Consider the following 14,386-nt stretch of genomic DNA (forward strand, 5'->3'; position numbering starts at 1 on the left):
ACCTGAATGGTTCTCGGGCCGAACAGTTTGACCATCCAGGTCAATGGGGGTCTGAAAACCTTGGTAAATATATATGGGCTCTTTGGGTTTCTCACCAAACATAGCTTCATGTTTTTTGGAGTGGAGCCCATATTACAAGGCCCAAAATTGTTGCATGAAAGCCCTCTCAAATGTGGGCAATGAGAACATCTCCCATGAATGATAGGTTGACAACATACAAACAAACTCAGATATCCTACCCAAAATCTCTTCCCACGTACCACTGGAGCTGCACATTGGGAACTCCCATGAATGATAAGGGAGATGTTCTCAATGTGTGACTGTAGTGCTTCGTGAATAGGAATGTGGGAAGAATTTGTGGCCATGAATTCTGAATGTCATGGAGATGTTTCTAATATGCAACTGCAATACAATGTAATGTGGGTAGGGATGATCATGTATGATCTGGCCCCATAAATTTATGAGGGTCCGTTTGGTTTGTAGTTATTATTGGAACCGAAATCCTCCATAATCGAAATCGGAATGGTTCATTCCCATAGTCTGTTTGGTTCATACAAGAATGAGAATGAGAATTAAAATCAGTAGGAAAGAGATTTTATTCATAAGGAAAGAGCAGGGAATGGCCATTCCAACAGGAATAAGAACGGGATTCCGATTCTGCCCAACCAAACAGTTGGAGTCGAAATAGCCCGTTCAATTTCTAATTCCGGACCCTTATTCCTGCAAACCAAACGGACCCCGAGTTTGGACAGCCACATTTTTGTGAAGCCTGAGCTGATCTAGACCCGCATCAAGCCCATACACAATGCGGGCCAGGCTAGGGCCAAGCAAGCTATAGGTCCAGTTGGCTTGGGCTGGCCCGGAAATTATTGCATATAATATTATATACTGCTATATCTTATATTATGTATAATATATTACATACATCATATAATATTTTACTAAATATATATCTATATATAAATACAGAATATTATATTATATATTACTATATATTCAATAACTATGAACATAAAAATTAAAATTTAATTCACATGGACCAGTCCCATGTGACCCGATCATGTAACATCAGGCTTGGGTATAGGCTAGGCCAAGGCCTGGACAGGCCTTAATACTGTTGATACTCTATAAAAACGTAACTTTGCCTAGGCCGGCCCGACCATATCATCCCTACTCATGGTTTTGGAAATAGGACCAGACAGTTGGACTGGTTGGCCCCAAAACCAGTTAGGCAATCATTTGAGTTGAACGATTGAACCGTTTAACTCAGGAATCGGTGGCTAAAACGGTTCGTGTCCAATCCGATTTTAAAAAAAATCGGGGAGTTTGTAGTAAGGGATCCCCTCTCTAATGTATATGAGTAGCGTTCTTGCATAGAGCAAATCCGGGGAAGTGGTAAGGGATCCGGTATTCATTAATATACATTAGAGAGGGGAGTTTGTAGTTTTGACTTGATTCGTCAATATTCTTTCCGAAATCGACTTTGTTGCTCTCAAGACCGACATTGGGATATCTTCATTTAAAAAATATATAAATACGAAGATATTTCCAAGAACGGTTCGAAAGGCTGTGCGAACGGTGTAAGCATGCTCTTGTGAGTACTGAAGCCGTGTCTTGTATGATACCTCTCCGGCATCAAGATAACAAGATTTTCGCTACGATTTATGAATTTATTGTTTTTTTTTTTCACTACGATTTTTCTTATAAATAAAATAAATAAATAAAATTCGAGGGCTAAAACGCCTTGCATCCGCGGGATCTTTTTATAAACTTTTCCATCTCTCTCTCTCCTCCACCGTAAACTGAAACTCGAGAAGCCATAGCCATGGCGATTAGGCAGCTCTTAACTCTAACTCGTAGATCCCACAAACCCTCATCTTTATCTCCCCGCGCTCTTCTGCAATCCAGTCGATCTGCATCGACTTCTCCCGCCGTCGCAACTGCACCATCTCCTCCAGCTCCTAATGTCATGGTCTACGATCGACTCGCAGAAGCGGTGAAACAGAGGCTCAAGCGACTCGACAATCCCGATCCTCGTTTCCTCCAGCACGCCTCGCCCCGTCCAGTCATTGTTGATCACACGAAGATCCTGGCGGCTCCTGAGACCCGCGTTACAACTCTCCCTAACGGCCTCCGAGTCGCTACCGAGTCGAACCTGGCATGTCGGACTGCAACTGTTGGCGTGTGGATCGATGCCGGGAGTAGGTTCGAAACCGATGAGACGAACGGCACTGCGCATTTCCTTGAGCACATGGGTATAGACATTATGTCTTCATTGTTGCTTTCTCTCTCTCTTTCTCTCTCTCTTCCTGGTTTCCCCTGATATATTGCACAGTATTTGGATTAATTCTCGTGATCTTGTGCTGAGATTTGTCACTGGGACTTGCATGGGTTAGTGAATTGCTCTTATTGTTTTATTCCGGAGGGATTTCTTATGCTTGATAGCATAAACGCAAAAGGCCATTCAAGGAACTGCGAAAGTGGTCCGCACAGCTCAGAGGCTTCAGGAGAGGAGAACAAATAGCGGATTGAGACAGCAGGATAATATTTGAAGGCATATGCATTAACAGTGGATGCACTTTACAGTGGAATGACAGAATTATTCTTTAACGAAATCCGTAAATACTAGGTGCAGGGGTTGGACGATGTTGATGACAGTGTATCCCGAGTATGATTCCCGCCCACACCCAAAGCACCTCTGCTTCAGGAAAAAAAAAAGAAAAAAAAGAAGTGGTTGCTTCTATATGCTGAATTTTCTGTTTCCCGTCTATTGTGCACGTAGTTTGTCACCCTTGTCCTTGTTCTTGGGGGTAATTGATCTTCTATTTTTTTCACGTGAAACAATTGCTTATACTATTTTGATGAGCAGGTTAATTTCCGGCAAAATGACCCTAACAGATAAGTGCATTATAATACTCATAAAGATTCTCAACGGTAGTGTATTTCATTTGTTTTTCCTAAAATTAAGCCTATAGCCATTTTTAGATGTTCATCCAGAAATGCTAATGCCTTTAGCCCTGATTGCCCTCCTTGTTCTTAGTGTTTTATTTGTGTTGCTATTCGGGAAACTTTAATGGTTGGCTGATCGACTGTATTAGATAAATAAACTAATACCAGATATAGAAAAGGGATGCAGCAATGGAGGAAGAATTAGCACTACAACAGAGACATGTCAAAACAGAACCAGATGAAGGGATGCAAATTTCTATCTCAGTGATACTTTATTCCTGAATTTGTTTAAGAAAAGTATTTGCTCTTGAAAAAGCTTACATAGAGCATCCCCTTTATAAAATGGAAGGGTGACACAAGAATAGAGAGGAAAAATCACACTGAACATATGCCATTAAATATTTATAGTTACACATGTGAGCTATGATACACATGAACGTGGTTGTATCTAGTGCAGCTTGTACAAGTGGACTTAAATGGCCTCAAGTTGGGCTAACTAACTCTAAGACCCTTGGCATATATATTCATATAAGGGCTTCTTTCCAAAGTGAAAAACAATAGCCTAATGCAAAACTACATTATTAGCAAGAATTTTCTTTTATTTTTTGGTAATCGTATCTGACAAAAGAGAGGCTATGCTTAGATGACCCTTATTGTCGCCATCTGTGATACCCTTTGCTCTTAATTTTCGTGGGGAAGGCCATTCGGAGAGCTAAACTGTTTATAATTCCATATTAGATATTTGGATGCTCCAATATACATGGAAACATGGATTTACTTTTATTAAAATAACAAATAATTCTTGTCATCTTTTAGTATTTCTCTTAGTCACAATTGAGATCTGTGATGGTCAAAATTATAATATTTTACATTTTTCTGTCTTATAGGTGGAAGGGCAGGCTGAGGAAGTTATTTTTGATCATTTGCATGCAACTGCCTTCCAGTACACTCCATTGGGTACGACTATCTTGGGACCTGCCCAGAATATTAAGACAATCACCAAAGCTCATCTACAGAATTACATCTCAACACATTACACAGCTCCTAGAATGGTACTTATCTTGAGCCAGGGAGGCATTTCTTTCATTTTTTCTAATTAAATGAAAGTGGATCAGTTGGTTAAAGTGATTTTTTTTTCCTTACTAATAGCTTCATGAGTCAGAATTTTGGGGTTCAACTGCATGGCTTATTTTTTGCTGGACATTTATTTCAGGTAATTTCTGCTGCTGGAGCTGTTAAACATGAGGATATTGTTGAGAAAGTAAAGACACTCTTCACAAAGCTCTCAACTGACCCTACTACTGCTTCTCACTTGGTTGCAAAAGAACCATCAGCCTTTACAGGCTCTGAGGTATGGATGCTATGTTTGTTAGGTGATGCGTTTCTATTTGTCTGTGAGATATATTTCTTCTGCCAATAAATTTTAAATTTCCACCATTGCTTCATAACAACCAGATTCGGATAATTGATGATGACGTTCCTCTTGCACAATTTGCTGTGGCGTTCAGTGGAGCTTCTTGGACAGATCCAGATTCAATTGCTTTGATGGTCATGCAGTCCATGCTGGGTTCATGGAATAAGAATGTGGGAGGAGGAAAGCACATGGGGTGAGTGTTCAGTTATATCATTTTGCCAGTTCATGTTTGCAATTGGGCCTTTTTTGCTTGGTTATTGATCTCAATAATTTATAAACAGATCAGAGCTTGCACAAAGGGTTTCCATTAATGAGATAGCTGAGAGCATGATGGCTTTCAACACTAACTACAAGGACACAGGCCTGTTTGGTGTTTATGCTATTGCCAAGGTGAGGCGCCCCAGGTCATTTTCAATTTCTTTTCCTACTTATGTTAGATCATGATTGTTATTCTGTAGATTGTAGCCATGTGAACTGCATTTGGTTTTGTTTGTTCTTTTCTTTTTCTTCTTTTGATAAGCATTAGATTCTCGGTTTTCATGATACACATTCGGCCTTCTAAATAGTTTGGAGGGCCAACTTTATTCTGTAATAACCTTTTGATATGTTGAAACTTTCTTCAAATTGTGTTACATTCTCAACATTACCGTGTTTGTATACTCTTCATATTTGAGTTAAAATATCTTGCCTGTTTAGGATTGGAGGGGTATCCTTCATTTAACATAACAGAGTTGGAATTTATGTGGGCCAATATGTTCTGGGGAGTTAGGTACTTTTGAAGAGATTGATTCATAGTTAAAAGAAATACGCCTTATTTTCTTGTAGTTACCTAAGTGGAAGCAAATGGTTGAAGGAAAACAGGTAAAGCAAACTTGAAGGCTGTCGTTGGATCAGGATGGGAGAGAAGAAAGATTGGATGGAAAGAAGTTTTGAAGAGTTGGAAATAAAAGAGGCAGTCTTTAGCATGGATGGAGACAAGGCACCAGGCCTTGACGGTTTCCCTTTATTCTTTTTCCAAAAATGCTGGGATATTGTCAAAGAAGGTTCCTTTCATTCTTTAGAGATTTCCGCTCCTCAGCTATAGTAAACAAAGGCCTAAATTCAACCTTTCTGTGCTTATTCCCAAAGAAAGGGGGAGTTTTGGAAGTGAAGGACTTTAGGCCGATAAGCCTAGTCGGATGTGTATAAAATCTTGGCCAAAGTTCTAGCAAGATGACTGAAAGAAGTGCTGCAAGACTTGATCTCTCCGAATCAGTTTACCTTTGTGAAAGGAAGACAAATTGTGGACAGTATCTTAATTGCAAATGAGTGTGTAGAAGACAGAAATGCCAGCGGACTGCCAGGGGTTCTAGTCAAGTTAGACCTTGAAAAGGCTTATGATAAAGTTAATTGGGAATGTATCTTGGACTGCTTGAGTCTGAGAGGCTTTGGTAGGAGATGGATCAGTTGGATCAAAGGCTGTATTGGTTCATCCTGGTTCTCAATGCTTCTAAACGGAGAATCCAAGGGCTACTTTAAGGCAAGTCGAGGACTTAGACAAGGTTGCCCTCTCTCTCCTCTCCTCTTTACTTTAGCGATGGATATCTTCAACTTGCTATTGGACAAAGCCAAGGTTCTGGGCTTGATCAAGGGTTTTGAAGTGGGAAGAGATCAGGTCCAGGTTTCTCTCTTACAATTTGCTGACAACATCATCCTATTCTTGGATGCATCATTGGAAAATATCTTGAATGTGAAGAGGGTCATCGAAGCTTTTGAATTAGTTACCAGGTTGAGGGTTAATTTCAGCAAATCCAACATTATTCCTATTAACTTAGTTGAAGAAAGTCTCATAGACAATATCAAAGAGATTCTGAATTGTAAAGTGGAAAGCCTTCCCATTACCTACCTTGGAATGCCCCTGGGAGGTAACCCAAGATCTCTAAACTTCTGGGACCCAGTGGTGGAGAAATTTGAAAGGAAATTAGCCTCTTGGAAAAAAGGTTACCTATCAAAAGGGGGCAGACCGATTCTCCTAAAGGCCCCTCTCTAGCAAACTTACCAACTTGTTACTTTTCAAAATTCCTCCAAAAGTGTGAGACTTTACTTAGAGAAAATCCAAAGAAATTTCCTTTGGGATGGAGGAGGGGAGAATAGAAATCACTTGGTAAGTTGGGACCAAGTGTGGAAGCTGAAGGAGGAGGGAGGATTGGGAGTTGGGCATTTAAAAGAGAAGAATATCTCTCTCTTGAGCAAATGGCTATGGAGATTCCCCACTAAATCCGATACTCTTTGGGCAGCTGTATCTCTAGCAAGTATGGAACAAATGCAAATGGGTGGGATAGTAATCTTCAGTTGAACCAGGCAAAGAACTCAAAGCCTTGGAAAGATATAGTTTCCTCTCACTCATCATTCCTTTCATTAGACTCGAAGTGGGAAACGTAAATAAAATAAAATTCTGGAAAGATCTCTGGTGGGGGGATTCCACCCTAGCTGAATCCTTCCCTAGAATCTTTAATCTCTCCTCAAATCAGGACTCAACTGCCTCCTCTTGCATTCCAGCCTTACCTGCTGACACCAATTTGACTTTGAATCTGAGAAGACCTTTAAAGGAAATTTCGATCTCAGACCTTTTAAACCTCTTTCTTACCCTAAAAGAAGTCTATCTCTCCCCTCATCCCTCTGATACCCGAATCTGGACCTTAAACCCAAATGGTGTGTTCTCTTCCAAATCTTTGTTTAAGGCTATTCTTGCAGGTGACCAGACTTCCTCTTTCCCTTTTAAGAGGATATGGAGCAGCCATATTCCTCTAAGGATCTGTTTTTTTGTTTGGGAAGCGTGTCTACAGAGAATAAACACTTGTGATCTTCTCCTGAAGAAAAGCCAGGGAAGGTGTTATATCTCTCCTCATGTATGTGTGCTTTGCCTAAGAGAAGGGGAATCAGCAGATCATCTACTTATTCATTATGTAGCTTTTCTCAAAAGATATGGTGGCATTTCTTAAACCTGTTAGGCTATAGTTGGGTCTCTCCCAAACACATTCAGGAGTTTCTCAACCAGTGGTATGGGTCAGGTTTGAGCAGAAGAGGTAAAGTGTATTGGCGAACCATGGTTCATGCAGTCTTGTGGGGAATTTGGGAGGAAAGAAACAGGCATATTTTTGAAAACAGATCTAGATCTCTAGAGGACCTAATCGTAGATATCTTCTTCTGTTGTAACTCATGGGCCGTTAACAGTGAGATGTTTCAAGACCTATCCCTTAATGATCTTAACAGAAATATCCAATCGATCCTACTTCTCCAAAGTCACCCTCAACCAACCAAAAGTCTTCAGCTTCCTCAAATTGAAGCAGGGATGATTCTAAATTTTGATGGGAGTGCTGCAGGCAATCCGGGAAAAGCTGGGATAGGTGGAATTTTGAGGGATGAACAGGGACTGATTTGTTAGGCGTTTAGTGGTCCATTAGGTATTACAGACTCAACAAAGGCTGAAGTGATGGCAGCCCTCACTGGTATCAGAATCATAAAAATCCTAGGCATTCAGAAATTATCCATAGTAGGAGATTCAGCCAATACCATCAAATGGTTGAACGAGAAGGGGGGGGGGCATGAAGGTTGAGTCATTGCCTGTCAGAGGCAAGAGACACCCTGGAAAATTTGAATGTTATTCTGAAGTGGATCCCGAGGGAGATGAACCATATTGCTGATGGATTAGCTAAATTGGGAGCGAACCTAGAAAATTTATATAGCAACAAGCTTCCCCCCTTGTAATTTTGTATTTCTGCTGTTTTCTCTTTTAGTACACCTACTCATGTACTTATTATCTCTATCAATGAAATCTGGTTAGCTTTTTCTCAAAAAAATGGAATGTTTTATTTTAATCTTTTGTGATTGTTGACAAGTTTTTGGATTCTACTCTTTTGTTCCAACTTCCAACTGTGTAGTGGGGTGGAATTTGGGAACTAGTTAGTATGATATTTTGAAGATGTAGTCTTGGGCAGGGTGGCTACACATTTGAATTGTCCTGATTTTGAGCTAGTGTCCCCCAGTTTTTTGTTACTCTATCTCAACTATGTATTCATTTTCTGGACATAAATATACCATCAGACATAGTTCAATTGCATTCTGATTTTACTGTTTGTGTTTCTATACTCCACTTACCCTTTCATATTTTAATTTTGTGTTCAGCCTGATTGTTTGGATGATCTAGCCTATGCAATTATGTATGAGATAAGCAAGCTGTCTTACCGAGTCTCAGAAGCTGATGTTACTCGTGCTCGAAATCAGGTAATTATTTTTACTCATTTATTGTTGTCTGTTTGATAGGCCTTTGTTGCTTATTGTTGTTTATTTCATAGGCCTTTTGCTTTCTTTCAAATGGATTAACTGAGTAATTGATTTTGTGCATATTTTCTAATGCAAGAAATGCTTGTGATATATCGGTTTGCATTAAAGCAGCTGGTAGTTGAAATATGATACATCTCATCCTTGAATATACCATATTCATTTGCTGCTTCACGATTTGCTCATCTTATTGAAGCTGATTAGTTAAGTTGGAATCATAAATAACCTGAACATTCTTGCATCTTTTTAGTCTCTGGGTTTACAGTGCTTATGATATGAGATGTGGCATTATTGATGATTCCAACTTATTACTTCTGTAACAAGATTAGAGTGGGTTTACAGCAATTAAGAAGAGATCAGATCAGACCTTTTTCTGTAGTGTAGTCTCCCTGTCATTTTAGTGTAATGTAGCCACTGACATGTTTGCTGTTTTGCAGTTGAAATCTTCTTTGCTCCTTCACATTGATGGAACCAGTCCAGTTGCTGAAGATATTGGACGTCAGGTAGGATCCTTATTTGAAAATTTATTTGAAATAATATGGATTAAGAGTTAAGACAATCATGGCATATAGAAAATTTGGAGCCCAATAATTCTTTATGGGCCATTTTGCTCATTACGTGTTTCCTATGATGAAAAAATCCTGATAAGCCACCTTTTGTATGGGATTTGGTTTTGGTAGTCACAGTAGCTAAATTGCAGCACAATTTAGGTTATTCTAAGTTTCTACCCCTCTGGTAAACAACCATTTTCATGGACAATTTTGAGGAAACTATTTGCCTGGTATCAGGTCAACTGGTAGCCCATTCAATGCTTGTACTTTCCATGCATATATTTGCTTGAAACAGTGTGTTCTGGTTTGAAAGATGTGGCCCGGATAGCCACAGCAGGATGGCTGCATATTCATATTTATAATGTGCTTTGTTAGCCCTCCCCAAACCCTATAACCTTGCAAACCCTGCACTAGCTGGTAAAATGGTTTTTGATGCAGATTCAATCCAAATCCATGTAAGAATTAATATTACAGTTGCTACTTGCTTTCATGTAGATATATGTAAATATATGCTTTTATAATTTGTTATGTGCGTGCTTGCAGCTACTTACATATGGGAGAAGAATCCCATTTGCTGAACTGTTTGCAAGGATTGATGCAGTGGATTCAAGCACCGTAAAGCGTGTTGCAAACCGGTTTATATTTGACAAAGTAAGGACTAAGGACTACGTTTTAGAATGATTAAAATTTTTGTGCCAACTATGTCTTCATTCAGTGAACCCTCTATTGCCATGCCTCCTTATCTCCACTTGCGTGTTTGCAGGATGTTGCGATCGCAGCAATGGGTCCGATCCAAGGTCTACCTGACTACAACTGGTTCAGGCGCAGGACCTACTGGAACCGTTACTAGGTTATTCTTTTTTTTTTTTTTCTTGCGTCATTATTTATCTTCCATTTTCAAGATATCTCATAAAACCAGGCTCCCAACGCTTCATACATATACACTCCCTTGGCCTTCGGTGGCTGGTATTTTGGGATCTTGTTTTTTGTAACATCCCCCCATTTTGGTGAAAGGAATAATTGTTAAAAATCTTTCAATAACGTAACTGTGCTTTGTTAGGCACTGTAACTCTCTTTATCTACCTTGCTTATGCCTCTAATTTGTGCTGCTTTGAGCAATAACTGAACTTTGGATTGGAATGTTAAGTATTAAGGGAGAGGCGTGACACTAGGCATTTTGCTTGTCTAATGTCTCCAAGTTGAACTCTGCGGCCGTAAGGCCACAAAGAAACAAAACCCAACTCTAAGTATCCTTGGAGATTTGGTCTTCCGTCCAATTTCAGCTGCTGCCTTGCACACCTACTCGATCATCCAATTCAGTTTGAATTGAAAGTTTTAATTTCTTTTTTTTTTATTAGTTGAATCATGAAGAGCAAACGCATTTGCCTGTACAAAGAAGCAAAAAAAAAGGGAGAGATGGTCGTTGTATATACTATTAGGGTAATGAACAAGTTTTAACTATCGGGGAAAATTTCAATTTAATACTCTGAACTCTGTGGGTGGTGTCAAGGTAGTACCCGAACCCCAAAACGTGTTATTACTTATTGTAGTGCCCTTTCGAAAACTGTCAATTTAGTACTGTGCATGCACGTGATTGTCACATGTGATTTATAGCATTCTGAAATTCCAAAACTACCTATTGTCTTCTTCCTTGAAACTAAAAATAAAACAGAGCAACGGCCGTTTCCTCTTAGTCTTAGTTCCCTGAAACTTCCTGGTATGACCCTCCTTGTTTCTAGAAAACCCATATTTGAGTTTGGACAACAGCAACCTGTCCAAACCTGAAAGATCGAGTCCATTATCTGCCTCTACTTTGGCAAGAAATTCTCAAAGAAGTTTCCTTCTTGAGACCGTCTGCTCTAATTGCAACGTCACTCTCTTGACTCACCCACTATTTAAAGATGGTGGATTCAAAACTTTTGCCACCCTCTAAAACTTCCTCATCCTTGGCCCCCTCGTCGCCACATTTCTCCCAACTCATTTCCTCATCCTTTGCAATTCCTTCATTGCAGTTTTTTCTGGCTTTCCATTCTTTTGCGACAGTTTTTCTGAACTATTTCCTCATCCTTTGCCACCTCTTCGGCAGTGCTCCCCTGGTCCGGTTCATTTTCTTCATTACCAACTACATTTTCTATTTCTAAGTTGCTATTCTCATTTTCTTGCCCTGTAAGCAAGGTTTTAAAAATTGGCCCGGAAACAAAACCGTTCTAGCTACTGATTCTAGGTCAGCGGTTTGCATATTAGGGCAAATATTTTATGAGTTATGAGATTTGAGAAAGGAGAAGAGATGTCGGCTAAGAAAGAAGAAAAGAAAGAACGAAAGGAGAAAGGAAAAAAGAAAAGAAGATAAAGGAAAGGAAGGAGGAGGGAAGGAGGGAAGAAGAAGGAAGAGGAGGGTGGTTCGATGCTCACTGATGATGATAATGGTGACGGCTACGGTGAAGTGGCAGCAACAAACACAGATCAGAGATCCGAGTTCTTCTTCTTCTTCTTCTTCTTTGTCTTCTTCGTCTTCCTCAGATCTGAGTTCGTGTGTTTCTCTCCTGCAGTTTTATACTGTGAACTGCTGTTTGGGTCAAATGAGTCGATGGTTCAACTGCCCGGGTCAGCGATTTTTTAACAAAGTCAACAGTTTTTTTTATCAAGGAGCAAGTTAGGGGTGAAATGGAACCGATTGTTTGGATGGTTTTTAGGCCAAATGATCCGACCGTCCTAGTCAACAACGGTTCAAAAACATTGCCTGTAAGCACTGAAGAATCTTTCTTAGCATCCCAAAACAATCCCTCGAGTTCATTAAACACAACACCATATAGATTACTCATCGAGAATTCCGACGCATCAAGACCATTGAGACTATCATAAATGCCGACGAAGAGCCACCCGTGTTCTTCAGACATGACGTGAACCCGATCCTCCTTGGCCTTCACATGGGCCCATTAATGTTGCTATCGTTTTTTCCCTCTGGTTCACCTCCATACCCCGACATTGGACCATCTTTCCGGCCAATGAAATTATGAACCGACACCACCCAGGGTTGTTTTTTCTTCAAAAAGTTCCGGTAAAACGCCTTCCGGATCCCAGAAATCCCCTTCTTCCTCTTCTTTTTCACGTAAAAACCACCAAGTAGAGTTGAGAAAGGGACTCCTCCCCTATCAAAAGCATTGGTCACCGTCACACCAAGTGACCTGGATAGTGTGCCTCGCTCAATAGGCCCCAACATGAACAACTGGACCTGACGCATCGCCGCCGCATGGGATTAGCGGAAGAGCACTGGAAAAAGAGGTGCTCTCGAAGCCATTGACGACGCTAGACTTTGGAACACCAACACATTCATTGGCATCGTTGTAAATAACATCATGTTGGAGGACAGTCCTAAGAGTTGAAAAATAAATGACATCTAGAAGGCATTTGTGTCATTTCACATGCCACTTAACGTCTGTTAACTATTTTAAACTAAATTCACAGTTTTCCAAAATTTGAAAGTTCATATACTAACTTGACACGGAAAAACTTCAGATGCTGGGCCCCTAGGCTGTTGGGTAAATTAATAATTACGTCTTAATTTATTTTGACTAAAATAAAAAGCATGAACGTAAATGGGTGAACTGCCCAAAACGTGCCCAACCCAGAAACTGCCTCAGCCTATGCTGTTGGCCCCAACAGTCAAAGTTAACCCAACTTGACACTACCCCAAAGTTCAGGTGCATTGTCATAGTTGCAGACTGTAATATCAAATGGATGTTATTATGTTTTAGCTTTGAAGGTTACATTAGTAAAAGCCCAGACTGCTTCTATGGGTGGGTTGTATTGCCTAGGGAGAATTAAGATGGAGATAAGTTCCTATATCGAGAGGATACGATAGCTCCCCTTTTGATGTAAATATGAGATTTATCTGTTTTATTATTTCATGGCTTTCCTTTACTATTTCTAGAGTAAATCTTATTTAGTCTTTAAAAAGGGGAAATCTCTTAAGGCCCCATTCACTTTTTGATAAATTATTTATCTAGGTAAATGCAGTTATTTGGGTAAATTTTTCTTAGAAAACACTTACCCCATAAATGCATTTATCCATGTTCTTTTATTTTTCATGTAAATAAGGCAATGACCATTTTAACCATAAAAATCCATTATTAAAAGGGGCATTTTTATTTCATTCAAGTGTTGGAAACTTTCCCCTAGGTGGGAAAGTTATTTACCCACCTAGGAGATGAGCATCATTTACTCGATTAAGCGATACCTAGGAAAATAAACTTTCCTTGGTCCCCACATAAATATGAAAAAAGAACATGGGATTCTTGATTCCCATTGACCAACTTTCCCCATCTCAAAATCCAAAAAAAGAACGCCCCCTAAAAGTTAAAACTACCTCTATTCCATTTTTTTTTGGGATATTCGGTGCCATGCACCATTAATAACTTCTCCATGACCCATTTTCCCCAAAAGTGCTAGTTGTGAGATTCGATTCCACATCAATGCTGGAACAAACCAAGTAATAAACTAAATGCAATTACTTACCTAGGTAAATGTAGTTACATGGGTAAATTTTTCCTAGGAAACACTTACCCAAGTAAGTGCATTTATTCACGTTCTTTTATTTCTCATATAAATAAGGAAATAACCATTTTAGCCATAAAAATCCATTATTAAAAGGGGCATTTTTGTCTCATTCAAGTATTAACAACTTTCCCCTAGGTGGAAAAATTATTTACCCACCTAGGAGATGGGCATCATTTACCCGAGTAAGCGATACCTAGGAAAATAATTTTCCTTGATCCCTATATAAATCTGAAAAAAGAACATGAGATTCTTGGTCAATGGAAACCAAAATCTCATTGACCAACTTTCCCCATCTCAAAATCCAAAAAAAGAACGCCTCCTAAAAGTTAAAACTACCCCTATTCCATTTTTTATGGGGCATTCAGTGCCATGCACTATTAATAACTTCCCCATAACCCATTTTTCCCAAAAATGCTAGTTGTGAGATTCCATTCCACATCAATGCTGGAACAAACCAAGTAATAAACTAATACACCAACAGCCAACCCTCGGCTAAAAGTATTTCTCGTGGAACACATCAGCTAAGAGATAACAGACCAACAGCCAGCCCTCGGGTGTATTCCCATGTTTTAGGAAATGGAATTATGCTTACAAA

At 39.6% G+C, this 14,386-nt stretch overlaps 1 protein-coding gene across 1 annotated transcript; it reads left to right on the top strand.

The window, feature by feature from the left end:
- Positions 1 to 1,743: 1,743 nt before the first annotated feature.
- Positions 1,744 to 10,334, top strand: LOC148863274 (putative mitochondrial-processing peptidase subunit beta, mitochondrial). The gene is made up of 10 exons (XM_088976262.1): positions 1,744 to 2,277; positions 2,870 to 2,939; positions 3,837 to 4,001; positions 4,163 to 4,300; positions 4,405 to 4,556; positions 4,645 to 4,753; positions 8,528 to 8,626; positions 9,121 to 9,186; positions 9,778 to 9,885; positions 9,998 to 10,334. The coding sequence occupies exons 1-10, from the start codon at positions 1,826 to 1,828 to the stop codon at positions 10,082 to 10,084; spliced, it is 1,446 nt and encodes a 481-aa protein (XP_088832388.1). The 5' UTR covers positions 1,744 to 1,825; the 3' UTR covers positions 10,085 to 10,334.
- Positions 10,335 to 14,386: the final 4,052 nt, after the last annotated feature.

This window comes from Nelumbo lutea, chromosome 3 (genome assembly GCF_056320005.1).
Source record: "Nelumbo lutea isolate HS-2025 chromosome 3, American lotus-T2T, whole genome shotgun sequence".
NCBI lineage: Eukaryota > Viridiplantae > Streptophyta > Magnoliopsida > Proteales > Nelumbonaceae > Nelumbo > Nelumbo lutea.